At 44.6% G+C, this 23,307-nt stretch overlaps 2 protein-coding genes across 2 annotated transcripts in view; both read left to right on the top strand.

Moving 5' to 3' along the window:
- The window catches only part of LOC137802996 (RNA polymerase II elongation factor ELL-like), a 7,658-nt gene extending 2,633 nt beyond the window's left edge, over nt 1–5,025 (top strand). The window contains exons 4-12 of the mRNA XM_068601234.1: nt 767–927; nt 1,723–2,066; nt 2,320–2,444; nt 2,540–3,065; nt 3,155–3,233; nt 3,308–3,368; nt 3,465–3,636; nt 4,390–4,434; nt 4,528–5,025. Coding sequence (XP_068457335.1) covers nt 767–927; nt 1,723–2,066; nt 2,320–2,444; nt 2,540–3,065; nt 3,155–3,233; nt 3,308–3,368; nt 3,465–3,636; nt 4,390–4,434; nt 4,528–4,632 — 1,618 coding nt within the window. The 3' untranslated portion in view covers nt 4,633–5,025. The remainder of the gene's footprint in view (nt 1–766; nt 928–1,722; nt 2,067–2,319; nt 2,445–2,539; nt 3,066–3,154; nt 3,234–3,307; nt 3,369–3,464; nt 3,637–4,389; nt 4,435–4,527) is intronic.
- A 1,888-nt stretch (nt 5,026–6,913) lies between these two features.
- On the top strand, nt 6,914–22,078 carry ehd4 (EH-domain containing 4). The gene is made up of 8 exons (XM_068601318.1): nt 6,914–7,441; nt 9,881–10,057; nt 11,439–11,536; nt 18,591–18,757; nt 18,837–18,970; nt 19,582–19,693; nt 20,002–20,166; nt 21,496–22,078. Exons 1-8 carry the CDS (start codon nt 7,212–7,214, stop codon nt 22,051–22,053), a joined length of 1,641 nt encoding a protein of 546 aa, XP_068457419.1. The 5' UTR covers nt 6,914–7,211; the 3' UTR covers nt 22,054–22,078.
- Nucleotides 22,079–23,307: the final 1,229 nt, after the last annotated feature.

Genomic DNA, 23,307 nt, shown 5'->3' with positions numbered 1-23,307 from the left:
ACATGAACCCTCCATACGTTTTACATTTTAATATAGATCATATTACATCTGTGACGGCTGGATTTTAAGGGAAGGAAACATATAAAACGTAAAGGGCAAAGCAGTGATGCAATAAAACACATTGTGAAGCAGATGAAGGTTATGTGGACTTCAAAAGCTACTCGTGAGCACGTCTACTGTCTGCAGCATTCTGTGTTTATGGGTTAAACCAGCTCCTGAACAAGTTTCAGTGTTTATAAAAAGGAAAACAGAAAAGGCCTGTGGCCTCCTGCTGCCGTGTGAACGCCTGCTGGGAGCTGCTCTCCGTCAGACTCCTGAAATGCCAGAAAGCCAAGGAAGTCTTGAAAATAATAAATGTCAAGGACTTGTTCATCCAAACTGCTCTTCTGAGTCCTGCTGAAAAACACAAAAACTACTTATTTGTATGAGGAGTTAGTGTTGACGGGCGGTGCTCACATTAGATAAACAATCAACTCTGCACAAGAAATGGAAACATATTCAATTCACAATATGAACAATACCAAATAAAGTGCAGAGACAAACCGTCAGCAGCAGTATGAACAAGTTACTGTCGGTACTTTGGAGCTGTTGCCAAAATAACATCAAACTACATGTTGTGTTTTTGTGGAGTAAAAGGAGCTCGAAAGCTCCGTCAGGGCCGCGCTCCTTTTGGCCGTTTGCTTCTTCTTTTCTTTTAACCTCCTCTCCCTCCTTCCTTTCTTCCCTCCCTCCTTTCCTCCCTGCCTCCTTTCCTCCCTCCTCCCAGCCCTGCTGAGGAGCTGTCCTGCCTCGGCGTGATCCAGAAGAAGATGACCGTCAACGCCACGGACGACTCGTACGACAAAGCTCGCCAGAGCATGGCGGCGGCCGAGGAGGAGACGCGCAGCCGCGGAGCCATCGTCATCAAGCAGGGCGGCCGCTTCCAGGGTAGATCATTCACTTCCTTACAGCCTCACAGTCTGTCTGGTTTCATAGGACACACACACACACACACACACACACACACACAGCTTGTTACAGATAAAAAAAGTCGGCCATATTGCATCGGTTGCCGCGGCAACACGCATAGTAACCAATGACATGGAAACAGTCGGTGTTTTTATTCTTCTTCTGCAGGTTTTCCTACGAGACGGTCCTTCTGTACGCCACACACACACACACACACACACACACACACACACACACACACACACACACACACATGTAATGTACATATGAAGTTATTTCACAAAGGTTGTACTCACTAAAATACACACACATGATACAACTAGTGAATTAGCTTTTTTGTGTGTGTGTGTGTGTGTGTGTGTGTTTGGTGTGTGTGTGTGGTGTGTGTGTCACAGCTGTCTTTCTTCTCACAACCAAACCACTTCCTTCTAAACAGATATTTTAGTCGCGTCATCTTGTTTCAGTGAACGTACACACACACACACACACACACACACAGAGTCATTTTGATGATTTGGTGAGTTCAGAGGAAGCTTGTGCAAACAAAACACAAACACACTTCCTCTCTCGCTGCAGGCTGGTTGTGCAACTCTGTGGTTGTTCCCTAAATTACACGCCGCGCTGCTCGCTGAGTGAAAGCTCGTAACGCGTGAGGCTTTCTGAGGAGGCGACATGAGGGCTGACACCACGGTGCTCCTCATGTCCTCCTCCTAAAAACAAAGAGAGCTCTCCTCCTCTGACGCTGACGTGAGATCTCCTCCCTCCTTTGCTCAGGCAAGAGGGTGACGGTGCGCGCCCCGGGCCCGGCGCTAGCCGGCCTCACCAAACCCCGACACTCCGTCAGGTCCCAGTCCCTGCTGCTCCGCGGCGGCGGCGGCGGCGCCAGGAGGGGCGGCGGCGGCGGCGGCCTCCAAGGCGGCGCGGCGTCCAAGCCCAAGAGAGGCGCCTGCGCCACCAACGGGAAGAGCGCGGGCGACGTGCAGGAGAGGCGGCTCAGGGATCGGCTCTCCCACCTGCTGGCGCTGAGGCCGTACACGAGGCCCGAGCTCATCCTCAGGCTGCAGAGAGACGGACTGACGGCCGGAGACAAGGACATGCTGGACGCCGAGCTCACGCAGGTACAGAGGCTACTCTTTGAGTCATTTAAGGTTTACTGTATGCTCTGAATCCTCATTGTTAGTTTAAATACTACATTTCATCACTTTGTACTGTTTACACACACATTTCACACCATGTTTGCTCATGAACATTTGTCTTAAAGTCATGGAAATCCATCGAAACTGATCAAAAAAATGAAATATGTGCGCCGAGTCTTTTTCTCACACGTGTGTGTGTGTGTGTGTGTGTGTGTGTGTGTGTGTGTGTGTGCAGGTTGGCCAGCTCAACAGCAGAGACAACACGTTCGTCCTGAAGGACGCTCTGTACAAGGAGCTGCAGAGGGACTGGCCGGGCTACACCTCTGGAGACCAGCAGCTCCTCAAGAGGATCTTCGTCAGGTAGCGCGCCCGAGCGAGAACCTCCACGTCGCCGCCGTAGATTTTAACGCCGTTGTCTCGTCATCGCCTTTCTTCTTCTTCTTCTCCTCCTGCAGGAGGCTGTTCCAGCCGCAGCAGCAGAACCTCCTCACCGTCCCGGAGGCCCAGGTGAGTCCGCTGCGCGACACGCCCAACTCCTCCCCGGCTCACCGCCCGAGGCTCCTGCCGCCCGAGGAGTACACCGACCCTCTGGCGAGCAAGAAGCCCCGGATATCACGGCTGTCCGGGAAGAAAGCGGCCCGGGACGCCGAGCCGAGAGCCAGGCCCGCCGGACGGGCGGCTCGCGGGGCCGGCGGCGGCGTTGGTGGCGCTGGTGGCGGCGTCACGGGCGATAAAGCGGACGACTCGCTCGACCCCCGGACGCTCTTCGAGTCTCTGTCGGCGGTGTGTCGGCGAGACGCTGAAGCGGCCGAGAGGCTTGAACCGCCGCCGGCGCCCGCCGCCGAGGAGGAACCCGGAGTCACGGCGTCGGACCCGCGACCCGCCGGCGACCCCGCCCGCCCGCCGGCCGCTCTGCCGCCGCCGGAGCTCAACAGACACGCAAACAAGAGGAAGAAGAGCAAACACAAACACAGAGAGCAGGTGAGGAAACAAGCGCCTCCCGGTCCGTGAGTTCTGGTTCTGCGTCATGTGACGCGGCGCTGACCGTGTTTTCGTGTTGGTTCGTCCAGGAGAAGGAGCGGCCGAGAGCCAGGAAGGAGCGCAGGAAAGAGCCCAGCTCGGAGGAGAAAGTCTCCCTGTTCAGCATCGGTGAGCCGCCTCCTCCTTCACGTGTGGAACGTTCACGGTTCTGCAGCAGCGTGACATCGTGTCTCTTCTTTCAGAGCCGAGTGAGCTGCTGTTTGACGCCGGCGCGTTGAACGCAGACGCAGCGGATTATCTCACGTGAGTCAAACCCTTAGGAGCGTCCAAGCCTGAGAGTCGTTCGCTCATGGACTTCCTGTTGTTCATACGAGTCTCGCGCGTGGTTCCTCTGCACAGGAAGTACGTGGTGATCGTGACCCCGGACCAGCGCCTCGGCTACAAGCAGGACTTCAACACGGAGTACAGCGAGTACCGAGACCTGCACGCCGGCATCGACGGCGTGACGCGGCAGTTCATGGAGCTGGACGCGCAGCTGAAGAGGCTCCACCGAGAGTCCCACAAGTACAAGGTACGACCCCTGACCTCTGACCTCTGACCCGTGACCCCTGAAACTGACAGGAAACACGCCACATGGAGAGAAGTCAAGTTGTGAAAATGTCAAATTAAATTGCTGTAATTGTTATTGTAAAAGTTAAATAATGGCACTGAAATGTCAGCGTGCGGCGTCAAGAGAAGAAAACATACAAATATCAATATCAGTAATGATGCATTGTTCCATAAAGGGCCTGTAATATATGATTATATTTAAATTAAGTTAATATATGGTTACATTACCATATGCCCTGTTTGTTATTGAAGTCGAATAATAGTCTTTGATGCATTTCCTTCCTCCATAAAATAATATTTACAATATTTCTATTGATAATTTTATATTTATATATCACATCTCTGCACCACTGTTTCCTTCATCATCATCATAATAATAATAATAATAATATTCAACTTTCTGCATGTATTGTGCATTTTTTAAAATATGTTTTTAAATGTATTGTGCATTTTCCTTTATTATATTTTATTGTATATATTGTGCATTTTTCACATTTTAGTTTTTTGTGTATATTTAACTTATTTTTCTCAATATTTGACCTGTATGTACATCACATTCATATTATTATTATTATTATTATTATTATTATTGGGAAAGTTTCTGGGCACATTATTCAAGTTTTAAAACATTTTAAACACATTTAACCAACTAATAATAATATAATAATAATAACGTCTCCCTGCGTTCTTTCATCCTCGTCTTCTTCTCTTGCAGACGGTTCGTAATCAGATTCTTCAGGAGTATCGCAAAATCAAAAAGGTAACAGCTTTCAATCAATATTCACCTCCAGCTGCACGCCGCTCATTTCTATCAGCGTTCAAATAATCTTTTATTCATATTTCTTCTTCCCAGTCGAACCCCAACTACAACCAGGACAAGAGCCGCTGTGAGTACCTCCACAACAAGCTGGCGCACATCAAGAAGCTCATCTCAGAGTACGACCGGCAGCAGCAGTGAACTCTGGCGTCACCTCGAGACCTCGAGACCTCGAGACCGTCACAGGGAGGAGACGTCCAGAGACCTGCAGACGCTCATGCAGAGCAGCTGGAAGGAAGCGCCGCCTGGAGACTAAACACCAGATGCTCTAATCTCAGATTGGGGGGAAATCTTGTGCCGCGTCACTGCCGAGGACTCCAGGAGATTCTGTTGTTTATTTTTGTACATTTGTAGATTTTCCATCATCATTTTTGTGGTAGTTGCTGGACCTGAACACTGGATTTCATCGTGAAGTTGCAGAGTCGCAGGAGAACAACGAAGGAACCATTGAAGTTGCATGCGGCGAACGTTACAGGATGCATGAGGACTGATCTGGACTTGTGTCTGTTTTGAAATAAATTGAATTTGTATACATTTTCTAGGATTATTATACATTTCTTACTTTCATTTATAATGCTTTATTTATAATTTACAAGGACGGGAAGAATCTCACGTTAATGTTCTAAAGATAGAAACTAAAGGAAATCAATGGCTACAAATTCACTCAAGCGGAATTTACTGGAATAAATATTATGAATCTTTTCCAGTCGGGACAACAAACACGTTTTTATTACACAGAATGTCTTGCAGACGCGTTTCATGTATTTGTTTTAACCGCTCAGCTCATCTAATCTTCTGAGTTCAGCTTCCAGAGAAGTTTCAGACCAAATGAAGCTCAACACGACACACAACTACACGCTGCTGCACAGTGTGCGTTAGTGACGTATTGAAGGACAACGTTCAGCTTCTGGGTTAATAATTCACCGCGTTGTCTGTTGGGGTCCAGATGACTTCATGAGCCTCAGTGCAGGTTCTTCATGGCTGATCACGTTTAACGTCGAAGCGTTTTGTCCGTCCATCCTTAAGCTTGAGTCCCAATTCTTCTCTCATTGGTATGGAAGCCCGTTTCCGCCATAAAAAATAAGTCATTATTTTACTGCCATACTGTTTTTTGTCCCTTTTTTTGTCATACTTTTTTTTTGTCAATTTTTTTTTTTGTCATGATTTTTTTTTTTTTGGTCATACTTTTTTTGTCACGACTTTTTTTGTCATACTTTTTTTTGTCACTTTTTTGTCATTTTTTTTGTCATGACTTTTTTTTGTTATACTTTTTTTTGTCATACTTTTTTTTCTTTATGATGTAGATTTTTTTTTCTTGATTTATTTTGGCATACTATGACATTTGTATGACCTTTTTACCAACATGCTATACTATGATTTCTAATAACATACTGAACTTACAGTTCACTGAGTACACTGAATTTATTTGACTTTTACAACTCATTCATTTAGTTCAACCTGCTTCACTTTCATTTAATTCATGAGACTTTATGCCAGACTTAAAATGAAAATCTCCCTCTTTTACCCTCTCCCTTGGCAACAAAGGACATACATGTGGTAGAGCTAAATATAAAATGTCACATAAATAAGTCCAGTCCTGTAGTTAATTCGGCTGTGACGAAATTCAGCACACAGGTCTGTATTTTAAGAAATCCACGTATCATTTGAATGTCAGCGTTGCCAAATAGCGAGTGTCTTAAATACGCACTTTTGTCAATGGGGTTTGGCACGAGCTTCTTCAGGGTCACGACGCGTTTAACCTGCAGTACCGCGTGAGGACCACTAGAGGAGTGGATAGTGCGCGTGGTGTATTGTTAGGCTGCTTCCAGCAGGGGGCGCTACAGGACACAGAGACATGACGATGAAGATGATGATGGCAGGAGCTCAGAATGACCTGCAGCCACACACACACACACACCGTTTATTGATTTAACAAAGCAAACTACTTTAAAGAGAAACAGATTTTCTACCAATATATTCATGCTTTTTTATTATTATTCGTGTCTCATTACTCGCCATTTATTAATTTAATATGTATCGTGAGAATACATAATACAAATTTAATATGTATTGAGAACTTAATTCATAATTTAACTCAAAGTTTTAACATCCGGGTATTTCAGACTCCATAGCATCAGCTGATGTCTTTCTTTCTTTTAATCGTTTTATTTTCAGTTTATACAAGTTACCCAATACCTCAAACTAGACAACAATAACAACAAATAAATAAATACAAATACATAACAACATAACAATCAGACAAGGACAGAAAAACAAACATAAATCAGCTGATTTCTAATGATAAACAAATGCATATGCGCGCGCGCGTGTGTGTGTGTGTGTGCGCGCGCATTGGGTTGCGTCACAGGGGGAAGAAGGGCGGTGCCCCTCCAGGTAGACGCTCCAGCACCGGGCACGTCACCACCAGCACGCGCACAGAGGAGGCAGTGTGCGCAGAGGAGGCAGCGGAGACTCCCAGGTGCCAAACACACACACACACACACACACACACACAGACGCGCGCGCACACTCTTTCCTCTGTGTGGAAGGAGGAACGACGGAGAAAAGAGCCACAAAACCAACAAAAAAAAAGCCCTGGCCGGAACATTTGGAAACATCGAAACAGGGAAGTTGGAGTCGAGCGCGTGAGTCCCGGAAAAGCAAAAAAAAAAAGAAAAGTGAGCGACGTCAGCAGCAGCGACGGCGGCAGCAGCAGCAGCATGTTCAGCTGGGTGAAGCAGGAGCAAGGTGGCCGCAACAAGGACGGAGAGATGTACCAGACGGTGACGGAGGGGCTGCAGAGCCTCTACCTCAAGAAGCTGCTGCCGCTGGAGGAGACCTACCTCTTCCACGACTTCCACTCTCCGGCCCTGGAGGCCGCCGACTTCCAGAGCAAGCCCATGGTGCTGCTGGTGGGCCAGTACTCCACCGGGAAAACCACCTTCATCAGGTGAGCGCGCCTCCGGGAACCTGCTGCTCGCGTGAGAGAGAGAGAGAGGGGTTTAGTGGCTCCTGTGTCCCCGGGGGGTCACACTGCATGTGCCACAACATATTTATCAGGTTTTGGAAACTTCTGTTTCCTTTTTTTTTAAAGAAAAATTATTAGTGTAGTGGCGCGTTTGGCGATTTCTGCTCCACCCTGTTGCATTCTGGTAGAAAGGCGCCAATGGAAGCAGCTTAAAGACGTCAAATATCACGAAAAGATTAAAGTTTTTTTGGGGTCTTGATAATGCCGAAATGGAGGATGAAACTTTAGTGAATAAAATATGTGTTCACTCTCTCTCTACTACTTGGTAAACTTTGCTAAATACCACAAAGGTCTTAAAAGACGATACTTTTTCGACGGAGTTTGGCGATATTTTTTATTTTGACATTATTTAACTGCAGAAATAAACATTTAAAGTTTCATTGTGGAAGCTAGTTATGCACTTTCGCGTGTTTATTGTCCACCCGACAAACTACGACAATGTTGTTTTTCAAATCTAACTTTATTGTGACAGCCTGGGCGGCCGCGGAGGCTCATGGGAGCTGTAGTCCGGTGCGAAGTGACAGCCTGTCAGACGGATCCCGGGATGAGCGTTGCTCCTGCGTGTAACTGACCCGCCATTGTTCTGTGTATTGACACGACCTTTCTCTTCGTTCTGCTGCTCGCGGACACGTTGTGATATTTCCTGCAGCGTTGTGTTGTTGTTGCAGATGAGAGGACTGATGCAGGACAGCAGTGAGACTCTGAGGTCCTCTGTGTGTGTGTCTGCATCCTGTTTTTATGTTTTAGGACATCAGGTGGAAATAGTTTGATCTACTGTACGTATAAGAAGAGCAGCTTTGATCAGAAGTAAAAGGATTGACATCATGTTCCGAATTGTTTTCATTCATTTTTTTGCAAAGTTCATCATAAAAAACATATTTTTTTCACTGACCGAGGCACAAAGAAACAGAAAAAAGAGTCTTTTTATCCATAAAAGCTTCATGTTAGACTCATGACCTCAGTTTGTTTTAATCCTGGTGGGTTTCTGCCTGGAGGTCGTCACGAGTTAAAGAGCTGATCTACACACTGCTGACACACACACACACACACACACACACACACACACACACACACACACACACACACATACAGAGGCTCACACACACTAACAGAGGCACTCGCACCACTGCATGAACACACACAGACACATTTACGGAGGCTCATGCACTAACCCACACATAAATACACACACACCCATGTATGACCACACACACACACACACACACACACACACCCATGCATGAACACACTCTGTTTCCAGCAGTCATCCTCTCTAAACAGCAGCAGTCATCATTCTAGCTGAGTCTCATCCATCACTCTCCGCCTATTCAAGCTCAATATTTCATTACCTCAATCAGACCGATGACATCACTTCCTGTTTTGGCTGCAGAGGGTAATGGCGTTAGTGCCAGAGGCGCCAGCTAATCAATAATCCATCAGCTGTTGTTCATAAACGAGTATTTAGTTCTGGTTTTTATATCGTCGTTTAAATATTTGCAACACGCCGTGCCAGACTTCCATCAGGAAATGTCGCAATTTAAAGCTATCTTGCTTTGCAGCAAACGCACACAAGAGGTGGAGAATATTCTCGGAGTCAAACAAGTTAATCCAGGTTGTTTTTTTGGCCGCTGCACACTTTGTCTGCACTTGTTTGAAATGTCACTGATCGCTTCAACTTCATCGCTGCCATAGAAATGCAGAGAAGCAAGAGCGGCCTTAAATAGGCCGATTTTTCACTGGAGTTTGGTGTGACTTTATTTTTCGGGTCTCAATGTGTCTAAACACACATACAGCTTTTGATTTCATCCTAAATGTGTGCATCACACAAAACCCTCCGCAGGGGGAACATTCGTGGAAGCGGCGTGTCGGTGGAATGAAGACACGAGGTCAAAGTGGTTGAAGGATTTGTCCGACAGAAGCCGCGAGAAACCAGATGAAGAAACGCGTCTTTTTAACACATTCCTGATCGCTCGAAAGGAGAGTGTGTTTATCAGATTGTCCTTGAACGCCGCAGAAGCAGCAGATGTGTGTGTCTGAGTGTGTGCGTCTGAGTGTGTGTGTGTGTGGTACAAACAGTCGTACGTTTTGGAAGCAAACCAGACCTTCAGAACTGACCCGCAGTCAGATTACGTCCAACACGAGCTGCAGAGTAATCGCCGTTACTGTGTGTGTGTGTGTGTGTGTGTGTGTGTGTGTGTGTGTGTTTCAGCACCGAGACACCACCCTGCCCCGAGGAATGCTATGAATCATGGGAACTGAAGAGCATGCTATGAATCATGGGAAAGAAGTTGCCAGTAGATTTAGTGTGAGGAGGCCGCAACTAAATCTCCCTCTTCCTCCTCCTCGTCCTCCTCCTCATAGGTACCTGTTGGAGCAGGACTTCCCGGGCATGCGGATCGGTCCGGAGCCGACCACCGACGGCTTCATCGCCGTGATGTACGGAGAGAACGAGGGAATCATCCCCGGAAACGCTCTGGTGGTCGACCCCAGGAAACCGTTCAGGAAGCTGAACGCGTTCGGAAACTCCTTCCTGAACAGGTACACACACACACACGGACACACACACACACACGAACACACAGCTGTGACAGAAAAGGCCTCCAGCAGACCAAATAAACTCCTCCCCCTTCTTACCTATCACAATAAAAGTCTGAGACGTTTAATCTTCGCGGGTTTGACGTCATTTAGATGTGAACCTCCAAAGATGGCGAACAAAAGCTGTGTGTGATTTTATAGAGAGGAGGGATTGATGTCATCTGTAATCTCACATTCATAAACTATTTTGTTACCTTCTTACAAACCCTGTGAAGAGTATGAGCTGCATTGGAAAGAAACATGTTAAATATGCTGTAAACTATTTGATTTAGCTGCTAAATATTGTACAATATTATAAGATTTAAAACATTTAAGTAATGATTGTCCTTCTTCAGTCACGCGGGCGCGCACAATGTTACACAAACTCCAGAAGAAGCGTCTCCTTCACCAGCTTTATTCTATTAATATTATTCCATAACTATTGTTCGACGACCTGCTGCTGAAGAACGTCCTGACTCCTCACAGCGATGTCACCGCTTTCCTCAAAACACGCACGACCCGGGAAATGACCCCTCTAGCGCTGACTGACATGTAAACACACACACACACACACACACACATTCTGTGGGTTCATAGCGAGGGTTTAAATTTAGCTAACAACGCTCCGGTCCAAACAGATTTCCTCTGTCCCGAAATATTCTGATGAGTGGCAGCAGGAAGTGGAGGGAGAGTCAACCCTCGAAGTGTGTGTGTTGTGTGTATATAGATGTGTGTTGTGTGTGTGTGTGTCTCGAGGCATTCCTTTAACCAGGAATCCCACCTTGTCCCGGTGTGGTGGAGGAACCTCAGTAAGTTATTGTTTCCAGGGGGAAGTGTGTGTGCGTCACAACGTGTTGGTGCGGCGGTTTTGTTTTTTCCCGCCGCCGCCTGTCTGCTAAATTTAAGTTCATATTTATGACGACCTGGAGGTCACACACACACACACACACACGCACACGCACACGTGAAACAAAAGCTTATTTTTTTGTTTCTAGATTTCATCCTTTACAGAAATAGCTTAACATTTTGATATTATATAATTTTTTTCACTTTTTGATATTCGGATGTCGTGGTTAGCTTAGCTTAGCATAAAGTACATGTCTTCTTCTTTGGTCTGAAGGTTAAGTCCATGAAGCAGGGTTCATAAGGTCATGGAAAACCTGGAAAGGTCCTGGAATGGAGTTTTAAAATGGTTATATCCAACCCTTAATAAAAAAGGTCCCAAAGTTGTGTAAAAGTGGTGTAAATGTGTTATATTCATGTGTTCATGAGGTTCAAAGAAGGAATATTATATATAATATGTTTTATCGTATTTATTCTGATGGAAACGTCTCTCTGTGTTCAGGTTCATCTGCTCTCAGATGCCCAATCAGGTTCTCCAGAGCATCAGCATCATCGACACGCCCGGCATCCTGTCAGGAGAGAAGCAGCGAATCAGCAGAGGTAATGACGTGTGTGTGTGTGTGTGTGTGTGTGTGCGTGTGCGTGTGCGTGTGTGTTGGCTGACGAAGCTCTCGGTCCTTTGGTGTCGTAGCATGCTCGTCCTTGAGATTCACTCGTTCTGATTTGCTTAGGACTCGAAACTTAAAGGACTTGGGACGTGACTTGGGACGTGACTTGGGACGTGACTTGGGACTTGACATGTTACTTAAAATGGGACTTGACTGTCTCACTCGGCACTTGACTCGGGACTTAAAAATGGGACTAGACTGTCTCACTGGCACTTGACTCGGGACTTAAAAATGGGACTAGACTGTCCTGACTCGGGACTTGACTCGGGACTTGACTCGGGACTTGACTCGGGACTTGACTCGGGACTTGACTCGGGACTTGACTTGTTACTTGAAATGGGACTTGAGTGTCCTGACTTGGGACTTGAAATGGGACTTGAAATGGGACTTGACTCGGTACTTGACTTGGTATTTGACTTGGGACTTGACTGTCCTGACTCGGTACTTGACTTGGGACTTGGTCCTACATGGTGATGTGTTCGCGTCCCCAGCAGATGGTCCTCGGCCTGGAGGTGTTTTACTGAGTGATGAAGGATCCTCGTGAGCAGGTGAACTCCTTCAGGTCAGACAGGTGTTGAGGGTTTTCAGTGTTCTTGTGACATTCTGCTTCACTTCCTGTTTCCTCTGAATCTTCAACCACAAGAGTTCATGAAGGAGGACCTGAAACCAGAGGAGCAGCTCCAGTGCTCACACACATGTTTTATGTATTTATATATAAAACTCTGTATTGTGGGGTGTTCTGAACGCTGGAGACGACCCTCAGGAGGAAACCAAAGATATCACAAATCTGGCAAATGAAAGTCAGCGGAGGAAAACATCTGTGAGCTCGATGACAGCTGTTTTCTAAAACAAGATTTCTGTTGGAGGAAATCAAAACGTTTGGATGAGGAGGCAGGAAACGTTGCTGAGGCCAAAAGAAACGCAGCGTTTGTGTCCAAACACACGCCTGTGGAAAAGTTATGAATCAGCGTTTAAATGGTGTGTGTGTCTCTTTAAGTTGAGGTGTGACTCAGACGCCACGCGCTTCATTTACATGTGAAGTCGCTCGAATGGAAGAACATTTCAGTCCAGAAAAGGTCAGATATTAAATGTGAAGTGCAGGTGAATATGAAGACAAATGTCCTGATGGATCTCACCATGAAACCAGGAGATGAATTACGTCAAGACAAATCACTGTTGTGGACTACAAGTGATGTTTACATATGCAAACGAGGCATTAGAATGCATATTTAGAACATACATGTGAACACTTGTTCACACAAACATAATTTCAACTTTTTATCTCTTTTTTTTCAGTCATACTTTTTTTTTGGTCATACTTTTTTTTTTTTGTCCTACTTTTTTTTTTTTTTTGGTCATACTTTTTTTTTTGTCCTACTTTTTTTTTTTTTTGGTCCTACTTTTTTTTTTTGTCCTACTTTTTTTTTTTTTTGGTCCTACTTTTTTTTTTTTGTCCTACTTTTTTTTTTTTGTCCTACTTTTTTTTTTTTTTGGTCATACTTTTTTTTGGTCCTACTTTTTTTTTTTTGTCCTACTTTTTTTTTTTTTTGGTCATACTTTTTTTTGGTCATACTTTTTTTTTCGGTCATACTTTTTTTTTTGGTCATATTTTTTTTTCGGTCATACTTTTTTTTTTGGTCATACTTTTTTTTTTTGGTCATACTTTTTTTTGTTATACTTTTTTTTTGGTCATATTTTTTTTTTGGTCATACTTTTTTTTCTTGGTCATACTTTTTTTTTTTGGTCATACTTTTTTTTTGGGTCATACTTTTTTTTTTTGGTCATATTTTTTTTTCGGTCATACTTTTTTTTTTGGTCATACTTTTTCTTGGTCATACTTTTTTTTTGGTCATACTTTTTTTTTGTTATACTTTTTTTTGGTCATATTTTTTTTTTGGTCATACTTTTTTTTCTTGGTCATACTTTTTTTTTTTGGTCATACTTTTTTTTTCGGTCATACTTTTTTTTTTTGGTCATATTTTTTTTTCGGTCATACTTTTTCTTGGTCATACTTTTTTTTTGGTCATACTTTTTTTTTGTTATACTTTTTTTTGGTCATATTTTTTTTTCGGTCATACTTTTTTTTCTTGGTCATACTTTTTTTTTTTTGGTCATACTTTTTTTTTTTTGGTCATACTTTTTTTCGGTTATACTTTTTTTTTTGGTCAAACTTTTTTTTTTTGGTCATATTTTTTTTTCTTGGTCATACTTTTTTTTTTTTGGTCATACTTTTTTTCGGTTATACTTTTTTTTTTGGTCAAACTTTTTTTTTTTGGTCATATTTTTTTTTTGGTCATACTTTTTTTTTTTTGGTCATACTTTTTTTTTTTGTCATACTTTTTTTCGGTTATACTTTTTTGAATACTTTTTTTTGTTTGGTCATACTTTTTTTTTTTGGTCGTACTTTTTTTTGGTCATACTTTTTTTTGTCTTTTTTTGTCATACTTTTTTTTGTTGTCATAATTATGATTCCATATGATAATATAGTGAATGAACTAATAATGAACTAATAGATGTAAACATGAAAGTTCACCATATCTGTCACTGACATGACAGATATTTTTAGTATTACACCTTTTCTGTAATGTCATGTTTAAATATGCAAATGAGGTATTATCTGATGGTAACCTTTGGGGAATTTAGGAGAAATCTCCAGACGCGAACAGACAAAAGTAGTAAAATGAATGTTTTCTTTCCACTAGAATGAAGAAAGACAAGTTAACTACAAACTCTCCTTTACTGCCTTTTGATTTATGTTTAATTTTAGAAGCTGTTTTAAACCCAACCATGAGCTCATGAAGCACGGCCTCTTCGTTCCCATGTTCTTTGAGACTTATGCACAGACAACATGTAGTTTCTCCTGCTGCTCTCAGTCACGATGATGATGATGATGATGATGATGATGTCTGTTAAAGGCTCAGCTGGATGGAGAGGAGGGAGGGATAAAGGGAGGGATGAAGGGAGGGATAAAGGGAGGGAGGGGCCACAGGAAGCTGAACCAGGGCGTTTCCTCCATCTGGAAACATTTAGATTTAAATTCCTGCCGAAGACGTTAAACACACACATTACATCAGCAGCATCACTGACAGATTATAGCTACTGCTCTGACAGTGTGTGTGTGTGTGTGTGTGTGTGTGTGTGTGTGTGTGTGTGTGTGTGTGTGTGTGTGTTCAGTGTCCACGTTTTACTTCACCCCCTTTCGTGTCGATGTGTCGACCTCCATGTTTGTTTTGTAGAAGTTCACGACTGAGTTCAGATGATTTAATCACATTTCTGAGACGTCTTCGTGTTTCAGTTTGATTCATTTTAAACCATCGAAAACTCCCAAAGGAGCAAGAGAGTACTGCAGTCAGGAGAGTACTGCAGTCAGGAGAGTACTGCAGTCAGGAGAGTACTGCAGTCAGGAGAGTACTGCAGTCAGGAGAGTACTGCAGTCAGGAGAGTACTGCAGTCAGGAGAGTACTGCAGCTATCAGGAGAGTACTGCAGCTGTCAGGAGAGTACTGCAGCTGTCAGGAGAGTACTGCAGTCAGGAGAGTACTGCAGTCAGGAGAGTACTGCAGTCAGGAGAGTACTGCTGTAGTAACGAGAGTGCTGTAGTAACGAGAGTGCTGCAGTAGGGGAGTACTGTTATAACGCGAGTACTTCTGTAGTAACTAAAATACTGCTGTTACACAAGTACTGTTGTTGTAACTCGAGTACTGCAGTAGTAACGCAAGTCGTGCTGTTACGAAAGTACTGCAGTATTAAAGCTGCAGTAACGAGGGTATTGCAGTAGTAACTCAAGTACTGCAGTAACCATTTGCTTCTTCTTCTTCTTCTTCTTCTTCTTCTTCTTCTTCTTCTTCTGGGGTTTAAATCTCTGCGTTTCATTGAGTCACTGTTGGAGCTCAGCCTCACTTGCTTGCGTTCATACAGCTGACAGCTCTCCTCCTCCCGGGCTTTCAGCCAGTGCTCCCTCCCTTCTTCCCCGGAGACTCTGTCCTCCTGGTCCAGTCCTGGTGTCTGCTTTCACTGGTCTGCTTCAGTCCTGGTGCATGAACCCAGTGACCAACGTCACAGAAAACTAGTTTAAAGGTTTAGTATTTATTCCAGGAGGGTGATAGCTTAATAGCACATTTAGCTAGCAGCACTAGCTTGTTATAGCGGGGAGCTAGCAGCACTAGCTTGCTACAGTGGGGAGCTAGCAGCACTAGCTTGCTACAGCGGGGAGCTAGCAGCAGACTAGCTTGCTACAGCGGGGAGCTAGCAGCAGACTAGCTTGTTACAGCGGGGAGCTAGCAGCAGACTAGCTAAGTAACAATATTACAAAAGGTATCTCGTGATGTTCCATAAGTCACGTTTCCTCTGTTGCACTCTGCACACATTCAGTTTTTTTGTCCCGGACATGAATGCAGTAAGGCACTAAAGAGGAAGTAGTATTGTTCGTCTGAAGGTGTTTCCCTTGGAACAGGAAGTGGAACAAGTGGAGTAATCAGTCGTCCTAGAAGGAGCGGGAGAATCGTTATTCAACCCTGGAAGGAAGTGTTTTTGCTCTCGTAGGTACAGGAAGTTTCCCCCGACTGATGAAGCTGATGTGCTCACATCTCACTCACTCACTCACATCTCACTCACTCACTCACTCACTCACTCACTCGGCATCACAAACACCTGAGCCTGCAGGTGTAACCTGACGCGTGGGGGAGCTTCCTGACACCTTCACACATCTTTTATTCACGATTCCTTCCAGCTGATTCTTCACAGCAGCAAAAAAAAACAAAAAAAATGGTACATTTATTTTTGACCAGTTAATTTTTTATTAAAGAACATTGTTTTTAGTTTTTATTCAACTGTGCCTGTGTGAGTCTGAGTGTGTGTTGTGTCCACAAACAGCGTTGTTGTGATTGTGGACAGCAGCGCCTCGACGGCAAAGGTTGAAATCTGATGCGACTTCCTGTTCAACACGCGGCAGCATCGCAGACATTAATGCAGGGGACGGTGGTCGGTCGGTCGGTCGGTTGGTTAGTCGGTTGGTCGGTTGGTTGGTTAGTTGGTCGGTTGGTTAGTTGGTCGGTTGGTCGGTTGCTTGGTTGGTCGGTTCGTTGGTTGGTTAGTCGGTCGGTTGGTTGGTTGGTTAGTTGGTCGGTTGGTTGGTTGGTTGGTTAGTTGCTTGGTTGGTCGGTTGGTCGGTTCGTTGGTTGGTTAGTCGGTTGGTTGGTTGGTCGGTTGGTTGGTTAGGTGGTTGGTTGGTCGGTAGGTTAGTTGGTTGGTCGGTCGGTGGTGACGTAGTTGAATCTGTCAGAATGAAGTCAGCTGATTTCATGTTCCAGTATTGATTCATAAAGATCTGGTGAAGCCGTTTGAAAAAGGAGTCGAGTGAAAGTCTGGATGGTGATGTGTTTACTGAAGGTGTGTGTGTGTGTGTGTGTGTGTGTGTGTGTGTGTGTGTGTGTGTGTGTGTGTGTGTGTGTAGGCTTTAAAGGTGACCTTTAAGACACACACTACAGTGCGCTAAAGGCACAGCTGATGGAGCGAGTGTGTAGTTTTAGAGGTGTCCTAACAGGAAGTGAACTTTCCTCCTGCTGGTGACTCACAGACCTCCCTCCTATTAGTTCAGCTCTTAAAGGGCCAGTTCACATTAATATCTTCCTCTTTCCTCTCCTCCTTCTGGTTGAGTCTCTGCAGTCGGAGGGTTGTGTGTTTGTTTGTCTCTGAGAGGTCTGTGTTGTTGTTGTTGTTGTTGTTGTTGATCCACAGAACTTTTTCTATTTCATATCATGTTCTCATGAGCGCCGTATGGGAAGAACATCTGGAGGGAATTTATTCAGACGTCACTGAAACAATGAGCTGATTCTATTTAGTAAAGAAAACACAGTAGATTAAAGTAGAACACAGTAGATTACTGCTCTCTGAAACATGTTTCCAGTTAAAATGAAAAAGCTTTTGTCTCAGTTTAGTTTCATAGCCGAGTGTCACCCAGTGTTAGAGGAACCACGCCCAAACTGCTGCCACATATCTCTTTACACACACACACACACACACACACACACACACACACACACACACACACACACACACACACACGTATGTAGACATAGCGTAGCAGCGGTCGTGCCCTCGTTGCTCTGTTCTCAGTTGCATGTTTCCCTCATTGAACACTGGAACGCTTCATATTGCATCATCACGACCTCAACATTATGTTAACATGATAATAACATGATAATAACATTATATTAACATTATCATTCATAATAACATCACAGTTCAAAGGGTCAGAAGTCGTCCGTTCTGTGTCAGTCGGAGTGCGTATGAACCTGCAGCTTATCTTGAGCTCCGTAGACGTGTTGCTGACATCACTTCTTAATTTAAGAGGAAATGTTCTGGGAACCTGAAGATCTGAAGTAATTTATGTTTCAACATTTATCATTTGAGTGGTGCTCAAATATGGGCCTCTCTCTAAACCAGGCGTCTGAAAAGTGGTTGTGGCTGTATAGAAGTCTATACTTCATGTGTTCAAGCTGCATTCTCTCTCCTGACCACCAGGGGCGACTCCTCTGGTTGTATAGAAGTCTATGCTTCATGTGTTAAAGCTGCATTCTCTCTCCTGACCACCAGGGGGCGACTCCTCTGGTTGTATAGAAGTCTATGCTTCATGTGTTAAAGCTGCATTCTCTCTCCTGACCACCAGGGGGCGACTCCTCTGGTTGTATAGAAGTCTAAGCTTCATGTGTTAAAGCTGCATTCTCTCTCCTGACCACCAGGGGGCGACTCCTCTGGTTGTATAGAAGTCTATGTAAACGACTGTTCCGTCAGCATGGTCTCAATCTTAAGTTTCAAATCTTCAATAACTAAATGTTTTTTGTTTTTTTTGGAATATCCAAGTAATTGGAAAATGAAATATTATTTGAAATTCAACCACAAATTATTCGTCACAAGAGTAGAACTTCTGAGTGGGTTTGAGTGCTCACACAGACTTTTATTCTGAAAGGATGCACTTCCTGTCTGCAGGCTATGACTTCGCGGAGGTGCTGCGTTGGTTCGGCGAGCGCGTGGATCGCATCATTCTGCTGTTCGACGCTCACAAGCTGGACATTTCAGACGAGTTCTCCGAAGCCATCCAGGCCCTGAAGGGTCAGGACGACAAGATCCGCGTCGTCCTCAACAAGGCCGACCAGGTGGGAGGAAGACGAGGAGGACGAAGGTTGCGTCGTTGTTGTGATGGAGATGGAATAATGACCTCTTCCTCGCTCTCAGGTGGACACGCAGCAGCTGATGAGGGTGTACGGCGCCCTCATGTGGTCACTGGGCAAAGTGATCAACACGCCAGAGGTGGTGAGAGTCTACCTGGGATCCTTCTGGGGGAAACCGCTGCAGAACAGTGAGAACAGGTCAGATGTTCATCCATTCATCTATTCATTTGTTCATCCAAACCAATATAATACACAGAACAGGTCAGATATTCACCCATTCATTCATCCAAACCGCTGCAGAACACTGAGAACAGGTCAGATATTCATCTATTCATTCATTCATTCATCCGAACCAATATAACACACAGAACAGGTCAGATATTCATCCATTCATCTATTCAGTCATTCATCCTGCTGCAGAACATTGATAACAGGTCAATGTTCATTCATCCATTCATTCATCCAAACCGCTGCAAAACATTGAGAACAGGTCAAATATTCATCCGTTCATTCATCCATTCATATATTAATTCATTGGTCGATCTATTCATTTATCCATTCATATATTCATCCAGTCATATATTCATGAATCTATTCATTCATTCATCTTTTCATTCATCCATTCATTCAACCAAACCGCTGCAGAACACTGAGAACAGTCAGATATTCATCCATTCATTTAAACACTCTAATAATATAATGTATTTCTTCATTGATTTTGCATTTAGTTTCATTAATTGATGAGTTGCTGAATCGATTCACCCGTTCACTTCCTGCTTAACTGATTCACCCGTTCACTTCCTGCCCAGGCGCCTGTTCGAGGCGGAGTCTCAGGACCTGTTCAAGGACATCCAGAGCCTCCCGAGGAACGCGGCGCTGCGAAAACTCAACGACCTCATCAAGAGAGCGCGGCTGGCCAAGGTGAGCGGGAAGCCACGCGGTGTGTTTGGAGCCGACGGGGAATTCTGGGAATATTCTGGGATGTTAGGTTGCGTTTCAGAGACGGAAATAAAGTCAGGAAATGAAAGCGCTCTCATAATGGATGACGCTTCAAGAGTCTGAGGTTTCAGTTTCATGGCTGAAAACCGCTGTGTCCTTCAATGCTGCGGACCGGGAGGAAGGTTGAGGCTGTTTGGACGGCTACATTCCTTCCTCCTCTTCCTCCTCCTCCTCTTCCTCCTCCATTAAATACCTGTTTTCATAACGTGGCTGTCCCGTGGTCCCTGCAGGTGCACGCTTACATCATCAGCTACCTGAAGAAGGAGATGCCGTCTCTGTTTGGCCGTGAGAAGAAGAAGGAGGAGCTCATCGTGCGGCTGCCAGAGATCTACTGCATCCTGCAGAGGGAGCACCACATCAGCCCCGGGGACTTCCCCAACGTCACCAAGATGCAGGTACAGGAAGTCCCGCCTCCTCCTCTCCAAAAATTAACTCACAGAATCTGAATCGAGTAAACGGTTTATTTGTGGCCAGATTTTAAATGAGACGTGTAGAATAAAAGTGATTTTCATGAAATCTCCCGCTCCGTTTTGGCTGCTTTCTCACTCACGACGTGTTCAAGGACCGTCGTAAATCTGAGCCAGAATTGACCAGATACGAGACGATACAATTTAACACAATCGGTTACATTTCTATCAAAGCAAGTCTGAGGCAGGAAGGAGGCGTGGCCTTTCAAAATAAAGCCAATGATATGCTTCGACATTTTTACCTCGATGACGCACGATGATAATTGGATCGATTGGTTTCATTTCTGTCAACGTAAATCTGATTTTGATCTTTACAAAGATGAGTATTTGAAGTGTACTTTGCTGCTGGTACTTGTGTGTTTTGGCTGCAGTACTTTTACAGAGTACTTCCTCCAGTACTGAGAACAAAATGTGATATCTGAACGCTGTTACTGCAGCTGGTCGGTCAGGCCTGTAGAGATGCTACACTGCAGGTGTGTGTGTGTGCGTGTGTGTGTGCGTGTGTGTGTGTGTGTGTGTGTGTGTGTGCGTTCATGTTCCCCAGCTACACTTGTACTTATTGGATTATTGACAAGAGAGAATGTTTTAGATTTTTCGGTTCCCTGGTGGGATGTGTACTCATGACACACACACACACAAACACACACACACACACACACACACACACACACACGTGTTGTGAGTTATTTGGATCCTCCTGGAGAGTGTGTGTGTGTGTGTGTGTTGTTCAGAGGTCAGAGGTCGGGCCTCACTGTGTCCAGCTGCAGAAAGCAGGAGGTTTGAGTCTCATCGTGTGATTATCAGTGTTGTAAGAAGTACTCAGATCCTTTACTGCAGTAAAAGTACTAATACCACAAGTATATACATGCAGTATAAGTAAAAGTATTGCTTGATCAGTGAAATGTTTATCTATTGTATCTGATGTTGAACAACATTTAAAAGTTTATCTAGTCTGAAGAAGTAGCAGGAATATCCTTCATTCTAGTACAAATATACAACATGTACCTCTGAGATGTAGTACAGTAGAAAGTACAATTTGTACCTCTGAGGTGTAGTACAGCAGAAGCAGGAAGTACCTCAGTACTTTGAGTAAATTCTTGCGTAAACTCCTCATAACTTTTTGGAGTATTTTCTGTCTCCATCTGGTGGCCACAAACAGGAACTGCAGCCATCGATGGCTCCTCGGTGGGTTTTCCTCAGACAGGAAGTGTGTGACGTGAAACAGGAAGCTGAGCTCCTTGTGGTTTCCTCCCGCAGGACATGCTGCAGCACTACGACTTCAACAAGTTCCCGTCCCTGAAGATGAAGCTGATCGAGTCGGTGGACAAGATGCTCGCCACCAAGATCGCCGGCCTGATGACGATGATCCGCGACGAGGAGTCCAAGGCGCCGCCGGCGATGGTGTCCGGCGGCGCCTTCGAGGGCTCCCAGGACGGGCCCTTCGGCCGCGGCTACGGCGAGGGCGTGAGCGCCGGGGCGGACGCCGAGGACTGGATCGTCAGCCGCGAGAAGCACCGCTACGACGAGATCTTCTACATGCTGATGCCCGTCAACGGCAAGATCACCGGCGTCAACGCCAAGAAGGAGATGATGAACTCGCGGCTGCCCAACACCGTGCTGGGGAAGATCTGGAAGCTGGCCGACTGCGACCAGGACGGCATGCTGGACGACGAGGAGTTCGCGCTCGCGCAGCACCTCATCAAGATCAAGCTGGAGGGCTTCGAGCTGCCGGCGGAGCTGCCGGACCACCTGGTGCCGCCGGCCCACCGCAAGAACCCCACCGCCGACGCCCTGTACAACCACAGCGAGGACTAGGAGGGGGGCGGGGCCAGAGGAGGAGGAGGAGGAGGAGGGGGCGGGGCCAAGTGTACAAAACCACCAGGGGTTGCTGCTGCTGATCAGACTCACTGGAGAACCAATCAGCTGACAGACGGTCAGTTTTAGGATTGACTCGCCACCGACACGGATCCACTCATATATACGTACACGTCTATATGTGTATATATACATATAGATGTGTATATGTGTGTACATTTTCAATTCAACAAAGAAGTGAAAAGAAAAAACACAGCCTCGTATTTTACTACTCTTTCTTTTAATCTGGGGACTTTTATTTTGAAAAAAAAGGACACTGTCTTAAAGACAATTCAACTTGTCTCTTTTTTTATGTCGTATTCCTCATGAGTTGAATATTTGAACGGCGACAAATGAATAAAAATCCCACTTTTACTCAGTTGTGTTCACAAGAAGAAGCTCTGACCTTCAGAATAAAAGCGTGAGAGGTTTATATAATGTTTTTTTTAATAATCATACATATAATATATATGTGTACAATTTAAATTTATTTGAAAACAAATTAAATCAAAACTATTTTTGTGCCACTTCAGAAATAAAAGATTTATTTCTCTCTCTCTCTCTCTCTCTCTATATATATATATATATATATATCTATATATATATATCTATATATATATATATATATATATATATATAGATATATAGATATATATAAAATTACAATTACCAAATAAATGTCAGGCTTGAAATTTCTTTTATCTTTAAATAATTAACACTCCGATTAAGAATAATAATAAAGTCTGAAGAACAAAGGATCACAAACAAAAATATATTTTACTATTTTAAAGAAAATCTGAAATATTTTAATACATTTTCTTTGTTTTTATTTACATTTTCAGTTTTTGAGACGGCAAAGAAAAGAAAACATTATTGCTGTTTGGTTGCAACCAGCAATTATTTTATGAACTAGTCAAATAATTTAAACACAAAGTGTCTTCATTTGATTTCCTGCCGATGGACTTTCAGAATAAAAGATGGAAACCGCTTAAGGTGACGTCAGAGGTCACATCCCGAGTCGTCTTTACGCTTGAGAGCAGGAAGCGGTGACTGTCCGTCTGACGGGTTCAGAACCAGGAGGCCGGGGTCAAAGGTCAGAAGTCCGTCCTGTTTGAACAGCGTCAGGCGGCGGCGGCGGCTCTCCAGGGACGACTTAACGACGTCCTGCAGCTCGCCGCTTGTTTCCTCACATTGAAAACAGCAGCGTAGACGGTG

This window comes from Clinocottus analis, unplaced genomic scaffold (genome assembly GCF_023055335.1).
Source record: "Clinocottus analis isolate CAN_PGR_092001 unplaced genomic scaffold, fCliAna1.0.p SCAF_5, whole genome shotgun sequence".
Classification (NCBI taxonomy): domain Eukaryota; kingdom Metazoa; phylum Chordata; class Actinopteri; order Perciformes; family Cottidae; genus Clinocottus; species Clinocottus analis.
Note: the sequence above shows the minus strand (reverse complement) of the source record. Positions and strands in the feature narration are given on the sequence as shown.

Coding starts and splice junctions, on each gene's coding strand:
- ehd4 (XM_068601318.1), top strand. CDS start 7,212: ATGTTCAGCTGGGTGAAGCAGGAGCAAGGTGGCCGCAACAAGGACGGA. Junction 11,537..18,590: donor GAAGCAGCGAATCAGCAGAG/GTAATGACGTGT, acceptor TCCTGTCTGCAG/GCTATGACTTCGCGGAGGTG. Junction 19,694..20,001: donor AGAGAGCGCGGCTGGCCAAG/GTGAGCGGGAAG, acceptor TGGTCCCTGCAG/GTGCACGCTTACATCATCAG.